This window comes from Camelina sativa, chromosome 14 (genome assembly GCF_000633955.1).
Source record: "Camelina sativa cultivar DH55 chromosome 14, Cs, whole genome shotgun sequence".
Taxonomy (NCBI): domain Eukaryota; kingdom Viridiplantae; phylum Streptophyta; class Magnoliopsida; order Brassicales; family Brassicaceae; genus Camelina; species Camelina sativa.
In genome coordinates, this window is record NC_025698.1 from 17671525 (window position 1) to 17688244 (window position 16720).

Here is a 16720-nt window from a genome sequence, read left to right on the forward strand (position 1 = left end):
TTTTTTTTTTTTTTTTTTTTGCTATGGTTGGGATACATCATACATTATAACTCAAAATTGACAGATTTCATTATCAAATTCAGTCATGTACAAACAAGCAACTACGATTCTTAAGAGATTGAACAAGTTCTTCATAGTAATCAGATCATCCACTTGAAAAGCCACTTCCATACCAAGAGAACCAAGCAAAGGAACACCTGCATAAGTAGACAATAAAACAAAAGATGATAACGAATAACATAGAACGATTTAGAAACCTAAAACACAATCGAAGATTGATAAAAAAAAAGATGTAAACAGGTATTAAAGTAACAAGTAGCTTATGGTAAAAAGAAGCTAACAGTGTCTCAAAGCCTGATTTTATTTTCTGCCTAAGAAAAACGAAATGTTGAAACACATTTTTATCAACTTTGGACACAGATACCAGAAAACAGCCAAAATCAATTCCAACTATTTGTCAAATGTTTTTTCATACCTAAACTTTAATACTCTGCAAATAACAACTTGAACTATATTAAAATTCAAATTTGCTATCTAAAACAATCCATGACATCCACGTAGCACTAGGACTTACCAAAACTACGTCATTTTGGTCATTTTTGGGTGTGTTGTGGCAAGAAATTACCAAAAATAAGTCTCACAACACACTCGAAAACGGACTTCAATACCCCATTTTTTGTCAAACGCTTTGTTTCTTACCACAACACACTTAAAAATGACCAAAATGAATTAGTTTTGGTAAGTCTTAGCACCACGTGGACACCACAGGTCGTCATCGTTAAACCCTAACTTAACACTGTTTGAGCAAAAGTTGAAACTGTCAATATTTCATATAGTTTAGGTAGCAAATTTGAATTTTAATACAATTCAGGTTATTATTTGCAAGGTGTTAAAGTTTAGGTATAAAAAATCGGGGATTGATTTTGGCCATTTTCCCCATCAGAAACAATAGGCAAATCATCACACAAATAACACAAAAGGATTAAAACTGAAATCTCAGCCGAAAGATGGTGATCTAGTGATTTTGATAATCATTGAATAATCATTCAATTTGGACATAATTTCAACATTGATTGCATATAATCAAAGGACTCAAAACAAAAAAAACAAAGAAAAAACAAAAGAAAACACAAGAGAGGTCAGATGGTAGTGCATGGATCTGTATTTCAGATTTGGAGACGTATGGAAATTATATCCTCATTCTCCCGATGTATAAAAATCAATACTTTGAATCGCTTTCTTGTCACTCGGTTGATAAGGGTGATTGGTTGTGCGACTCAGTAACTAGATGAGGTAGAGTTTGGAATATTTATGGGAGTTTTTGTAAATATCGATTTTTACGTCGGTTGTCTCATCGGAATAATGAAATTCTGATCAGATTGTTTTGCGTAGATTCTGTGTTAGTATTGGGAATCCGGATACGGTCGTTTCAAAGAATAATATGATAATAAATTCTATTTTCTATATGATTGTCAGTGATGCTTAATTAGTCAATAGTCAATATTGTTAAAAGTATGCTTAATTATTTTATTTATTAAAATCCATATATAAATTAGAATTAGTGAATGATGCAATTACTTAAAATTCTGAAACAGATCACAATATAATGGGCCTTTCTAGTCTTGACCAAATCGAAGTCAACAAAATAACTGAATGAATATTAAACTTGAGAACCAATACCTAACCGAAAATCGAATGGATTAACGAAATATCCAACATATTATATATCAAAAATATTAATTATATTTATACTTAATATAACCCAATTACCAAATAACAATTAGAAATCAGTTAAAATTTAATCTTTATAAACCAAAATATTTAAAATAACAAAAAATATCGGAAGATATCTAGAACCAAATGGATATATCAAAAAGAATACATCCTAAACTTCTATATCTAAAATATCTGAAACAAAATGGTTCTACCCGTAACCAAACCGAATAAACTTAGTCTACACTATTAAGCCACGTAAGTAATTATCTCGTGATCCCTAATAATATTAGGCTAATTAATACGGCGATTTGTTTCGAGACCTTAATGGAAGTCCAGCTTTAATAATGTGTCACCGGTTCAGAATAGTTTAATCGGCTGGTTGGCTTACCTAAACCACATAGAACACCAAAATATCGGGTCAAACCGATATCATCCACACAACCCATAATTTTCAATGTACTATATAATGTGAACTGGTAGAGCTTATTTGTTTGTGGTAAAGTTGGATATTCCCTATATATTAATATCTCCTATATATCCCCTACGTATTAATAGAAAAGCATTCTCTTGAAAAAGCTAATATATCGTCGCCAGAGAGCTCGAGACACATTTAGCAAAAAACCTTTAAATTTTCTACTTAATTACATTAACATGCCATTATATATTCAAAAAAAACAATTAACGAATAATAATTAGATATGTCATCATTTCTTACACAAATTTAAATATCACATATAAAAACTAATTAAATAATTACATACTATTATAAGTCAAATTTCACTAAAATTTACTTACAAATATACAAGTCAAAGTTATATTACATACTATCTTAAAATCAATATTAATATCTCCTATATATCCCCTACATATTAATATAGAAGCACTCTCTTGAAAAAGCTGATATATCGCCGCCAGAGAGCTCGAGACACATTTAGCAAAAAACCTTTAAATTTTCTACTTAATTACATTAACATGCCATTATATATTCAAAAAAAACAATTAACTGAATAATAATTAGATATGTCATTATTTCTCACACAAATTTAAATATCACATATTAAAACTAATTAAATAATTACATACTATTTTAAGTCAAATTTCACTAAAATTTACTTACAAATATACAAGTCAAAGTTATATTACATACTATCTTAAAATCAATATAAGTAAAATATTTTAAAAAGGCTATAAAAACATATAAAGTTAATAAAAATAAAGAACATATAACTTATTAAACATATAACTTATTAAACATATAACTTATTAACAAAATCATATAAAAATGTTATTTTTTATGTTAGTATTATTACAATAATAATTTAAATAACAAGCTTTCAATAGTTATTATAATTGATTATAAAAAGAAATATATTATCCTTGAATTATCTCCAACTCATTAAAAGAAACTTAATTCTCAAAAAATAAAGATTTATATATATTCATAAATAAATATAAAAATGACAACAAATTATGGGATATCATGATGTGTGATTATTTATATATATCTAAGTATGTAAACTAATTACTCTCAACATTTAGTGTGATTATTCATTAAAAATGGAAATATTGATAACCGAATAGGAATATATGTTTTAATTGCACATTAATCTATGCTATTAAAAAGGAATGAGACAATAACCCTTATCATTATAGATAAACTTAGTACCCAAAAAAAATCATAATATATTTAAAATGAGTGATTATTAGATTATGAAAAATTGTTATAATTACTCGATTAACCATAAATATAAAAATTTGATTCTTAAAGCTCACAGAAAAATATATATATATATATATATATATNATATATATATATTTCCATAAATTGTAACATTTTATAAATATTTTCTTTACCACGTTCACATAATTCACGGGTGAAATGTATTCTTACACGAATACGTTGATTTTGAAATTTCATTAATTTTTTTATAATGGTTTTTCTGGTAATAATCCGTTATTTATAGAAAATATTAACAAACCGACTAACTCAAAAGATTTAAAAAGCCTAATCACAAATATAAAATCAATAAATTAGATTATTTTCAAAAAATTTAGTTTAGAATCTGATTGTTACTAACATATAATAAAATTAATTAATTAAACTATCGAGTAATTTAGTATGTTGTTATGGTTACATAAGAAACATGCAAAACTGTTATGATTACAAAATAAAACATAAGAGATATGAATTTGATTTTTAAACCATACAAAATACATATTGCAATAAATAGTAACATTTTATCAATATTTTCTCTTACACAGTTAAAAATTTCATGGATGAAACATATTTTTTACATGAAAAAACGCAGCTTTGAATAAATAAATAAAAAACTTAAGTTACATATTATGTTTGACTCAAACAAATATTGGTTCTTGAATAATAATTTTACTTATAAATAATTTTTTTTAAATCGATTTATGCGCATATTGTTATCTAGTCAGAATATTGTAGCCAAACAAGAAATCGTCTTTATTACTTTACCCGTAAACGCTCCGAAAATAAATAGAGGTCTACAAAAGGAAACTCGTATTAAAGGCTCTTATGAGATGTTTATGGTAAAGCTCAATTTCGTAAGATAGTAGCCAACGAGAAATCATGTTAGTATTTCCTCATTATTTAACAATGAAAAAATCGAACCAATTTTAATATAGATATTTTATTAGACTACACCAAAAGGCTCTAAATGTTTTATTAGACGAGATATTTATGGCAAACCCAATCTCATGTTATGTTTGTTCATTAAAAGAAAAATGTTGTGTTTAGACAGTGTTGCTATATAATTAACTGCGACAGCTAGAAATATATTTAACGATATGTAGTCTTTAACTTAACAAATGTTTCTCTGTTATAAAAAGACTTTTTGAATCGATTCTTCATCTCTGCAGGAAAGCTGAATATTTCAAGAGTGCCATCAACATTAATGATTTAAGATGGCTAAATATGTTTTTTTTATCCAATTATCTAATGTTTTATTTCTTTTCTCCCAGTTTTTTTTAGACTTGAACTGATCATCTGATATTATTTTTGATGACTCAAATATTTTTTTTTGAAGAAAGGCAACAAAGCTTAACAATATATTTATTTTTTAAGTGGGATGCTTTCATCCACTGACGCATCGGTTTGTCAAGTATTTTACGCAAAGTGTAACATCTGAGCACCAAAACAACCTTTCAAAATGACAGCTGGAGTTTTACGCAAAATGACAACCTTTCTAGGCACTACCATTACAAACGAATGGAACTAAAGACTTCAACATAGATCTAGCTGTTGGTACTCCTCCTCCAGGTAAAATTTTTGTGGATCTCAATCCGATTTGGGGTAAAAATAGTAGGATAACATCAGAAGTCTACCAAATGGGCTTGTTCTCATTTTCATTCCTTCGGAGCTTACTCGCAAATGGGTTTTAGAGGTAGGGTGCTGGCAAGCAGGTAATTGCCTTTTCACGGTCACTCCCTAAACACCAACAGCTACTCTAACCCCTCTCAAGCTTGTCTCGCTTCCGATTTGGGTTATTCTGAAGAATGTGCTCCCTCAGTTATACTCTCTTCCGGGTCTCAGCACCATAGCCTCTGGAATTGGGGAGCCTCTACACACAGAGAAGCATCAGCTTCCTCCTTTATCCACCGATACAAGAATTAAAATCGAGATTCTGCTAAACAAGTCTCTCCCGCAGTCTGTACTAGTTGAGGATGATGATGGTAATGAGCTTCGTGTGTGGGTTGAGTATCCACATCTACCTCCCAAGTGTGATTTCAGCAGTGAATATGGTTATCTTTACCATCGCTGCCCTACTGATCCAGTTATTGAGAAGAAGACGGTAATGTCTGACAAAGATTCGACATCAGCTCCTCCCATGCCATCTAAAGATTCACAGTTCACATGGCAAGTTAAAGGGCATTTAGTTGCAGGAATCCCTATTCCTGACACTCCTGCAGATCCTCCTGCTACTTTGCAACGATCTGAAGTACCTAACCTTCCATCATTGTCTACCATTGACCCCATTGTCATGCCCCCATCGACAACCACCCACAAATATTTGGACTCTCCATCAGCTGACTCTCCAAATGAATGGCAAGTTGTGCATCATCTCTCTAAATCTCTAAAGGCATCGCCTGACTGCTCCCTCCCTGATCGTAGTACTGGTTCCTCAAGCATCAACAAAGTGACGAAACTGTCCACTGCATCTGATACGGCCCAGGGTAAGGCTCAGAACACTGTCGACCCTGCAATTCTAAGGCCACTTGCCAATCAAACAAAATTCGTAGTCAAAATGACCTTACCAAAGAAAACAAGTGCTAAGCCTCCAAAGCTCACTAGTCGAGGACGTCTGCCTGCACAAGGCCTTTCTCATCTTCGTCACGCTTGAAAGCTATGCATTCATCCTTTTGCCCACTTTTGATGATGATGAAGATCTTTTGTTATAATATTAGGGGTTTGAATACATCCCTCCGGCAAGTAGAACTCAAGAGATGGGTTCAAGCTTCTAGACCTTTATTAGGAGGATTTTTGGAAACACATGTTCAAATAGAGAATGCGACTGCTATTTTGGCCCGGAACTTCCCGGGTTGGCGTTATGATTTTAACTATACCTCTAATGCTCAAAATGGGAGAATTTGGATTGTTTGGGATCCTGCTGTCAATGTTATCACCTTCTGTAAGACTGATCAGCTCATCACCTGTGGAGTTTTCGACACTGCGGCTAATCTATCCTTCTCATTAACCTTTGTCTATGCCCGTAACTGCATGATCGCAAAGAGAGAGTTATGGCAAACTTTACAAGAACTTCATGACTACGGTCTCCAACGCAATCATCCTTGGTTGATTCTTGGGGATTTCAACCAGATCCTTAGAGCGGATGAGCACTACTCACTCCTTCCTTATCCTCATCCAACTCAAGGTATGGCTGAATTTCAACAATGCATTGACTCTTGTGAATTTCTGGAGCTGGCAAGTAGAGGGGCGGACCACACCTGGTTTAATAGTCAGATTCACAATCCGAGCACTAGGAAGCTTGATAGAGCACTGGTCAACAAAGCATGGTTGACAACTTTCCCTCAGGCAAATGCTCTTTTTGATGCTCCGGGAGGTTCAGATCACTGTCCTATTCTAGTTGCGACCTCTGAAAATGAAGAAAGAAGAAAGGTCCCCTTCAAGTTCTACTCCTTCTTTACTTCGCATCCTGACTATCCAGGACAAGTTGAAGCAGCCTGGAACTCAACTATTGTGCAAGGGAATATGATGTTCTCCCTTTGTCAGAAGCTCAAGGCTGTTAAGATGGTTTGTAAAAGCTTGATACGCACTCACTTCAGTAATATTCAAGCGAGATCAGCGGAAGCATTGGAAGCTCTGAGCAATACTTAGAATCAGTTGTTAACCTCACCGAATCCAGTCCTGTTTGAAGAAGACAAATTGGCTCGGACTCGCTGGCTAATCTTGTCTGCAGCGGAGGAGACTTTCTTGATGGAAAAGTCAAGGGTTCGTTGGTGCACAGAAGGAGATTCCAACACTCGATTTTTCCATAACTCACTCAAGGATCGTCAGGCGAGGAATATTATTAGATCTCTGATTGATGATAATGGAGAGCGGATATCAGATAAGAAGAAACTTAAAAGCATGATAATGGCTTACTACCAAAGGATGCTGGGAACATCAGATGCACTCGTCTTGCCACTCTCGGTGGAGATGATCCAAGAACTCCATCCTTTCAGATGTTTGGAGGACATTGCAGCTTCTCTCACTGTCATCCCAACCCCTGAGTTGATCACCTCCACCCTCTTCTCACTTCCCAGAAATAAAGCTTCAGGACCCGATGGATTCACTGTTGATTTTTTCATTGACTCGTGGTCTCTTGTTGGTCCTATGGTTATCGAAGCTGTTCTCAAATTATTCAAGACTGGTAAACTCCTGAAGCAAGCCAATGCCACTATCCTCTCTCTCATCCCTAAGACAGTCACCGCTGAGAAGCTTACTGAATTCAGACCAATTTCTTGCTGCAATACAATATACAAAATCATCTCTCGGATTCTTGCCAATCGTCTCAAGTTATTCACCAGTCAGGTGGTACAAAGAAATCAAACAGCTTTCATTCCTGGTAGGTTGCTGTGTGAAAATGTTTTGCTTGCTTCTGAGCTTGTAGCGGATTTCAACAAAGACGGTCGAGGCTGTCTTCAAATCGATTTGTCTAAGGCTTTTGACAATGTGGACTGGGGCTTTCTATCCAACATACTGACAGCTTATAATCTTCCTCCTTTATTCATCAATTGCCTCAAAGCTTGCTATATGTCTCCTTCTTTTTCAGTGGCCTTCAATGGAGAACCGATTGGATATTTTTCTGGAAGAAAAGAATTAAGGCAAGGAGACTCCATTTTGGCTCCTCTATTTACCCTTGTCATGGATATTTTGTCAAAAAAGTTAGACAAGGCGGCTACCTTGGGAAGATTTCGACCACATCCTCTAATAACGCATCTTAGCTTTGTTGATGACATCATGGTCTTCTTCGATGGAAGTGAGGAATCTTTGGTTCATATCCTGGATATCATTGCCCAGTTTAAAGCTGCATCAGGTTGGGAGTTAACTTACAAAAAACGTGCTTGTTCTTGGATGGCAACAACCGAGTCTCTCTTAGCCAAATCGCTCACAGACACAATCTCTCCCATGGTTCGTTGTCAATGCGCTATTTGGGGGTTCCTCTCATCACTCATAAGCTAACTCCTTCTGACTATCAGCCGCTTAAAGACAAGGTGAAAGGGCGGATTAACTCCTGGACAAACAGACATCTCTCATTTGATGGTAGGTTACAATTGCTCCAGTCAGTAATCAACAGTACAATCAACTTTTGGGCTTCAATTTTCTTATTACCTAACAAATGTATGGAGAAGCTTGAGCAAATTTGTGGTGCATTTTTGTGGAATGGCACTGCGGATACTGCTAGGGGGGCAAAGGTTTCTTGGGAAACATTGTGTTCTACAAAAGCTGCTGGAGGACTAGGCCTAAAGAGGCTTGTGGATTGGAATAAGATATTTGGACTCAAGCTTATTTGGCTTCTCTACTCGCATGCTGGTTCCCTTTGGGTTTCCTGGGTTAAACACCATTTAATAAGGGATAAGTGCTTCTGGAATGCAGATTTTCGAAATTCGGGGAGCTGGATTTGGCGACGCTTGTGTAAGCTTAGGCCTCTTGCAAGACCCTTTGTGTACTTCAGCATCTACTCAGGACAAGTTGGTCTTTTTTGGCATGACAACTGGACCGGACTTGGTCCTCTACTCGACATACTTGGTGCGGCTGGTCCTCGGGTCACAGGTATTAAATCCAGTGCTTTGGTGTGCGAAGCGACAAATAATGGGGAGTGGTCTATTCCCAGAGGGCGTCATCCACTAATCCAACTTCTAAGAGCCTGTCTCCATGACCATACACCGCCTAATCCTGAAGCAGGTACCGATGTTTTCCTTTGGAAACTCTCTCCAGACCAAACTCAAGTATCCTTCTCCTCAATGCGAACCTGGAAGCATCTTCACCCTCCTGGACCCCGCGTACCCTGGTCCTCCCAAGTTTGGTTCAAAGAAAGATTCCAAAAAATGGCTTTTATGACTTGTCTCAATGTGCAAGAACGGCTAACTACAAGAGATAGACTATTACGATGGAGCTTCCTTGTTCCTCCATTTTGTCTTTTATGCTTGACAGGTAATGAAACGAGAGATCATTTGTTCTTTGATTGTCCTTACTCCAAGAATCTTTGGTCAGCTTTCTTCTCTTCGATTCATCCTCCGGCAATTCCACCCACTCCAAGAATCCTATCTTTGCCTATGGTTCACCCACTTCCAAACACATTAATGGTCTCAATAGCTCCAGTCGCAATAAGCATGTGTTCTTCTAGTATAAGCAAACTCTTTCATTTAGTCTCTTCATGTACTGGTCATACTTTGGAAAGATCAATGAAATGGTATCCTTTTTTTAAAAAAAAATAATAATAATTAAAAAAAAAAACTTCATAGTGATTGATGGAAGTATGGCTGAGCTTATCCGTCCCAGTCTTTATGATGCTTACCAGGTAAAATAAAATCGATGTGCTTCTTCTTGCTCTTGTGCAGATTTTGGTTCCTTGGAGTTATAGCTAAACATCCTCTTGCTCTTGTTTCTTAACGCAAAAAGCACATTGAGTTGGTCTCTCCTACACCGCCTGAAGCAGAGGTTACCAAATTCGACGTAGTGGGTCCTGTTTGTGAGTCTGCGGATTTCTTGGGCAAAGACAGAGAGCTTCCTACTCCTCCACAGGTATGATAAGGATCTGATTCTGTTTGGCCGCTCAAGTAAAATGTGGAATCTAATGAACTAATACAGGGTGCTGGTCTGGTGGTTCATGACGCTGGTGCATACTGTATGAGCATGGCTTCCACTTACAATCTCAAGATGCGTGCTCCGGAATACTGGGTACCAACACATTTTCTTGTTATTTTTGTTTTCTAGAGAAATCACAGGAGAACCGAAAGAAATTTTAACTTGTTTTCTTAAATTTTGTGTTGTTTTTGTTTTGGCAGGTTGAAGAAGATGGGTCGATCACTAAAATACAGCATGTTGAGACATTCGATGACCATTTGTGTTTCTTTGTAGGTCTATGAATGAACTCTGAGATTTATTTACTCATCATTGTTGCTTTTTTTTTCAACCTAACAATAATTAAAATAAAACTCCTAGATTGGTTATCGAGACTGGAGGGTAGTCGTTTACAAAAACTGTGTATGACAATAACCTTTTAGAAGATCGAGCTAGACAATCCGCCTTCCCATTAGACTCCTGCAGGATCTTGGATAGATTGAATAGCGGCAAGGAAGCACGAAGTGCATGAAATTCCTCAAAAAGCGTTGAAAAGGCCGGCCACTCCTCCGAGTCTTGCACCATCGCGACAAGTTCTGCTGAATCCGTCTCGAATTGCTGACAATCAATGCCTCTGGACAGAATACACTCCATAGCCCATAGTAAAGGTTCTAGCTCCAAATGAAGTGGGGAACTACTTCGACGTTGGCATCTTGCTCCCATGACTATAGTCTTATCTTCTCCATCACCACACCACCAACCCATCCTGAATTAGGTTCTGAGGATTTCCACGAGCCATCAACTTGACAACGAGTTGTCGGGTCTGAACTATGCAAAGGTTCCGAATCAACCAGACAAGCCCTTGTGCCTACTTGGGTTTCCTCCCACAACAATTGTTCACCTAGATCCTGATTAATGATATCTAATGGCTCTGAACTTAACCCTTGAAAGACCTTTTTATTCTTATTCTTCCATATGAACAAAACAATCCATGGTATCGATAGATGAGTAGCTCCCAAAGCCATAGGGACTAACCCATTACCAAAATAAAATCCAAGTTTAAATAAGCTGAGTCAAACGGAAAATTGTTTGTGGGTAGTCCAACAAAGATCAAATCCCATATTTGACGAGAATGGGAACACTCAAAGAGAGTATGATTAATCGTCTCCACCGCTAGTTCACATCTCTTACATATCGTGTCACAATGAATTCCCCGAGAAGCTAATCGCCCCGTCACCGGGAGAGAACCGGACGCTATCTGCCAGAGAAAATGTCTGATTTTAGGTGGTACCGGAAGGTTCCAAGCCTTAGCCTTCAGAACATTGAAATTAGGACCATAGTCAATTTCGTGCTTCATGGATTGAGCTACCTTATAGCCCGACTTGACAGAATACCGACCCAAAATTGTATAATGCCATACTAACCGGTCTGGTATAAAAGATTTACTTATAGGCAAGCTCTTAATAACATGAATATCCTCCGGATCCATAAATTACTGGAGAATAGGTAAATGCCTGGTATAAAAGATTTACTTATAGGCAAGCTCTTAGTCTGTGGGTTTATCAGATGATTTACCATTAGATTTGAATGTAACTGTCGTCCCCTACCATTAGCAGATCAAGGATGTTGATGAGGAATCCATGGATCATGCCAAACCGAAATATTGGACCCAGATCCAACCATCTAGCGAGCACCCCGTTCCATTAATTTTTTTGTGGCAAAAATACTTTTCCACCCAAAAGAAGGGGGATAAGGTTTTTTAGTCATCAAAGGATGCTTGTTCCTGAAGTATCGACCTCTTAACACTTGAGCAAACAAAGAGTTCAGAAATTGTATTAAACGCCAATATTGTTTAGCCAACAGTGCATCCTTAAAAGTATCCAAATGCCGAAATCCCTAACCTCCCTCAGCTTTATCTCTACAGATCCTATCCCAAGCCACCCAGTGAAGTCCCCGATCTTTCCCATCAGAACTCCACCAGAAATTAGAAATGGCACTCGTCAACTTCGTCGTCAAGCCTTGCAGAAGTTTGCAACAAGATATAATGTGAGTTGGAAGGGCCAATGCTTCCGATTTAATCAAAATTTCCTTCCCTCCTTAGATAAAATTTTTGCTGTCCAACCATTTACCCGATCATCCATCCTTTCACGGACGTAGCCGAAAACTTGAGTCCTTGATCCCCCGAGACTCTCAGGAATTCCCAAATAGGAGCCCATTCCTCCTTCTTTAGAGATTCCAATCACTGATTTAATCTTATCCTTAACCTCCGAAGATACTTTTTTACCAAACATAATAGAGGATTTATCAAAATTTACCTCCTGGCCATTTGCTTTTCCATAGGTACCTATGATATTCATGACTGTTGAACATTGCTCTTCGTCTGCTCTACAAAAAAACAGACTATCATCCGCAAACAGCAAATGGGAGATAGGGGCGAGGCCCGTGCAATCTTTATTCCTGAATTTTTTTCCTCCTGTTCTGCCTTCTTAATGTTAGCAATCAAAACCTCAATGCAGAGGATAAACAAATAGGGTAACAAAGGATCCCCCTGTCTCAACCCCATTTAGGTATAATGGAACCCCGCGGTTGACCATTGAGTAAAACTTGATAGGTCACCGAACTCACACACCACATAATCCAAGAGATCATCTAGGATCAAAGCCGAGCCTAGTCAAGACTGCCTTCAAAATATCCCATTTAACACGATCATACGCCTTACTCATATCTGTTTTAAAAGCTAAATATTCCGAATTACACATCCTATTGGTTTTTAAACCATGAAACATTTCTTGGGCCACCAGAATATTGTCTGTAATTAGTCGGCCAGAAACAAAGGCCGATTGAGTTTCAGAAATGAGAGAGGGCAAAATCTTCTTTAACCGGAAGCAATTTTTTTTTGAAATAATATTATAACTCACATTACACAAACTAATAGGTCTAACCTCAGCCATTCTCTTTGGCAATTTCACTTTTGGAATCAGACAAATATTAGTTTCATTGAGTCTGGGATCAAACTTCCCAGTCTGAAAGAAATCCCTAACCAGGTCAACCAAATCTCCTTTAAGGTGAGACCAAAACCTCTCAAAAAATAATGTTGTCATTCCATCCGGTCCCGAAGTTTTCTCTGGATGCATTGCGAAGAGAGCCTTACGTACTTCCATTTCTGAAATATCCTTAATTAACTCCCTATTCATACTCTCTGTAACAAAAGGATTGACCGCTTGTACCACCTCCGAAATACCACACACATCCGATTGAGAGAAAAGATTATTAAAATAGTCAGAAGCAATCCTCTCCATACCCTCAGTTGGTTCCTTCCTCACATCCCCTGAATCAAACAAACCTACAATTTTATTTCTAACCCTCCTCTATTTGGTAGAAGCATGGAAAAACTTTGTATTCTTATCTCCGACCCTAAACCAGAACTTTCGACTTTTCTCTTGCCAGTATAATTCCTCATCATAATAAGCATCCTTTAACTTCTTCTCACTAATAATAATTTCCGCTTGCGAACAAGAATCATCCTTTTTAGCGTCTTCTAAAGCCACCTTAAGTGAAGAAATAAGAGACTTACTATTCAGGACATTATTCTTTCTCCACCATGAGATAGAATTCCTACAATTTTTAATTTTCTGCAAAAACACCGGGGTTCTGAAATTTCAGGTACGATTCCAATCCGATTCCACCGCCCCAGAAAACCTCTCTTTCCTCATCCAACGCTTATCAAACCGAAATTGACGAAACCGCCGTCCCCCAGAATTTGCACAAGAGGCTAAAATAGGTCGATGATCTGAACCTATCATCTCAAGGTAATCCATTCGCGATCTAGGAAAAATTGAATGCCAATCCTCATTCCTTAAGGCACGGTCCAAACGGCACCGGACCACATGATTATTACGATGGTTCCCTCGCCAGGAAAGTAAATCCCCATAACACGGAAATTCCAACATATCACACTCATGGATCATAGAGATAAACGGAAGAAAAGAATAAGCTGGTCTTACCGCGCCTCCCGATTTTTCGTGATTACCTATAAGTTCGTTGAAATCACCGATCGTAAACCAAGGACCCTGCCGAGCAGATCCTAATTGAATCAGCTTATCCCAAACCCCATGTCTAAGTCTGGGAATCGGGTCTCCATACACAAAAGTTATAAATAAAAGTTGAGACCCCAAGAAAGCTTGATCATCCACTAACCGATCACATTCATAAAGAATTTCAAGTCTTATATCATTATTATAAAAAATAGCTAAACCACCGCTAGACCCACAGGGTTCAACCATATACAAATGATGATAATGAAGTTTATTCTGGAATTTTTGTAAATAAGAAAAACATATTTTTGTTTCAGATAAAAATAAAATATCTAGTTTATTCTGCCTCCATAAATCCTGCAAATAATTATTTGTCAGGTCCGCACCAATGCCCTGACAGTTCCAGCTCATCATCTTCACGTTTGAGCCGGTGGTTTCGGAAGATCCACCATCCCTTTCTTCGACTTTCGGGTTCCTCCTCCCATTATGCCACCCTTTGGCTTTTTCTGAAGTGGCTTGACCACCCCCTTCTGTTTACAAGAATCACATGCAGATTTCAAAAACCACGCTTTAGCTAATAACCGTTTACCCGTCGAAGCAACATGCATAACTTGTCTTTTACCCACCTTACTACCCTTTGAAACAGAACCTCCAACCCGCTTATCAGCACTAACTTTACGAGTATCCAAATGTATATTCCTCAAAGCTTGGTTAACTTCCCCCAAACCCACAACTATACTAGAAGAGAGAGAGAAGTTACCTTGTGGAGCAGTGTCATCAGCCTCCGACAAGCCCTTCTCGTTATCCGACAGAACCTCTTCTCCATCTGCAAAGGTTTCCTCAACCAGATTCGATTCTAGACCAGCAGCCCCACCCTTCGGACACTCCCCATCCTCCAGCAGATCGTCGGAACTCACCGAGAAACCTGCCTCATTGTTGCTTTTTATTAGTTGAATTGTACGATTATTCAGAATCAGGGCCATATATTTCTGTTATAGCTTTTCATATTCTTTGATTTAATTCAAAGTCCTCAACGAAGTGTTCTTTTGTTCTAATCAACCATACATTTCACAATGGTCATTAAAACAATCCCACTTGTTACTTGTCATCATTTGCAGAAGCAAAAAAAATCACACATTAGTTGCCACGTATTTAAAAAGCAAATCAAAACCAAAAATCAATCACACAATACCGTAACAAATGCTGTGTACAACAAATGCTGTGTAGTGACCACTTCCGTATTCACCATGGTGGTTACACACACCATACAACTGGTAAAGGTGTTTTGACCATCTTCCGTCTTCACGAACATTTTTAACTTAAGGTCTTCAACAGGGTAAGTAACGAAAGCCTTATTTTTCCTCGTCGTATTTCCGCTATGTTCGAAACGCATCAGGTGGAACACCAGAATTTCGGGCAGTTTCCACAGATCTAACTTGATCTTTGCTTCTTTGAAGCCACCACAACAATCACAATTCAACCTATTGTTTCCTCCAAGAATCTCTTCTGCTAAATAGGCATCCAGACATGAGTATATGGACGGTTCTTTCTGGTTTGTCTTCTTAGCTGCAGACAAATCCTCTAAGTAACTGGAATCATAAGTGTCATTAATTTTCTTGCTCCAAGTGATTACGACCATCACATCGTCGTCATCGTTGGGAGGATTCACAATAAAATCGACACTGAGAGGACGAAGGCTGCGCGTCTCATGATCTCCCCATAATAGGCCCAACTTATGTCTCTGTTATCATCACCTTGAGGAAGCCGGCGTAGAGGTGAAAGCAATCCAAAAACGATCGCAGCTATGTCACTTCCAGTAACTGATTCTTTCTTGATGTAGCTGACCAGAGGTGTTCCGAAAAGATTGGTGCTTGTGCCACCATCAGCTGACCTTTCAGCATACCCATGAAAAATTATTAGTCGAACTCTTTTTGCTCCATTACAGTTCATACGATAGGCAACTATTTGATCAATTTCACTTATTAAACTCAACAGCTCTAGGGGCTCCTCAAAGTATTCAGACACTTGGTATTCAGATACCTGCAAAGCAAAACACACAGATAGTACTAGTAAGGTCTTTATTTCACGATATAAAGGGCCACATATATAAGAGAAGGACTCGTAAGATCATTACTTTAGCGACAAGAAGACTTTGACCCTGTTTTAAGCACCAAGCAGTCCCTAATGTATATGTGAGATCCCTTAAGCAACCGTCTTTAAGTCTTTAGGAACTGTTACAGTGTATAACATTGGCAGATGGCATCTATCGCTGCTATACACTGTAACCTTCAACGGACGATTTGTCTCTCATGGCAAAGGCAAAGATAAGCATGTAAACAGGTCATACTTTACTGATCTTTTTGCACAGCCTGTGCAGACTACTGTTGTGGAGTATTATCTATAAGTAGGGTTCATAGTATTTCAAAAAGAACTAAATTAAATTTAAATTATCTATTACGAGATATTGTAAAAGTAATATAATAGTTTGAAAGTATGTGTTACTAATAAAATTAAAATGATCTAAAAAGAGGAAAATTATAAATAAAGCTAAATATATATAAATATTAAACATAAACTATTAGTAAAAATACAACATCAAAATGAAAACTCTTGATAAAAAATATTATCGTAAAGAAACGCTAAATAAAAAAATTACATA

At 37.1% G+C, this 16720-nt stretch overlaps 1 protein-coding gene across 1 annotated transcript; it reads left to right on the forward strand.

Annotated features, from left to right (window-relative positions):
- LOC104743720 lies at window positions 6089–7078 on the forward strand. The gene has a single exon (XM_010464768.1). The coding sequence runs from the start codon at window positions 6089–6091 to the stop codon at window positions 7076–7078; it is 990 nt and encodes a 329-aa protein (XP_010463070.1).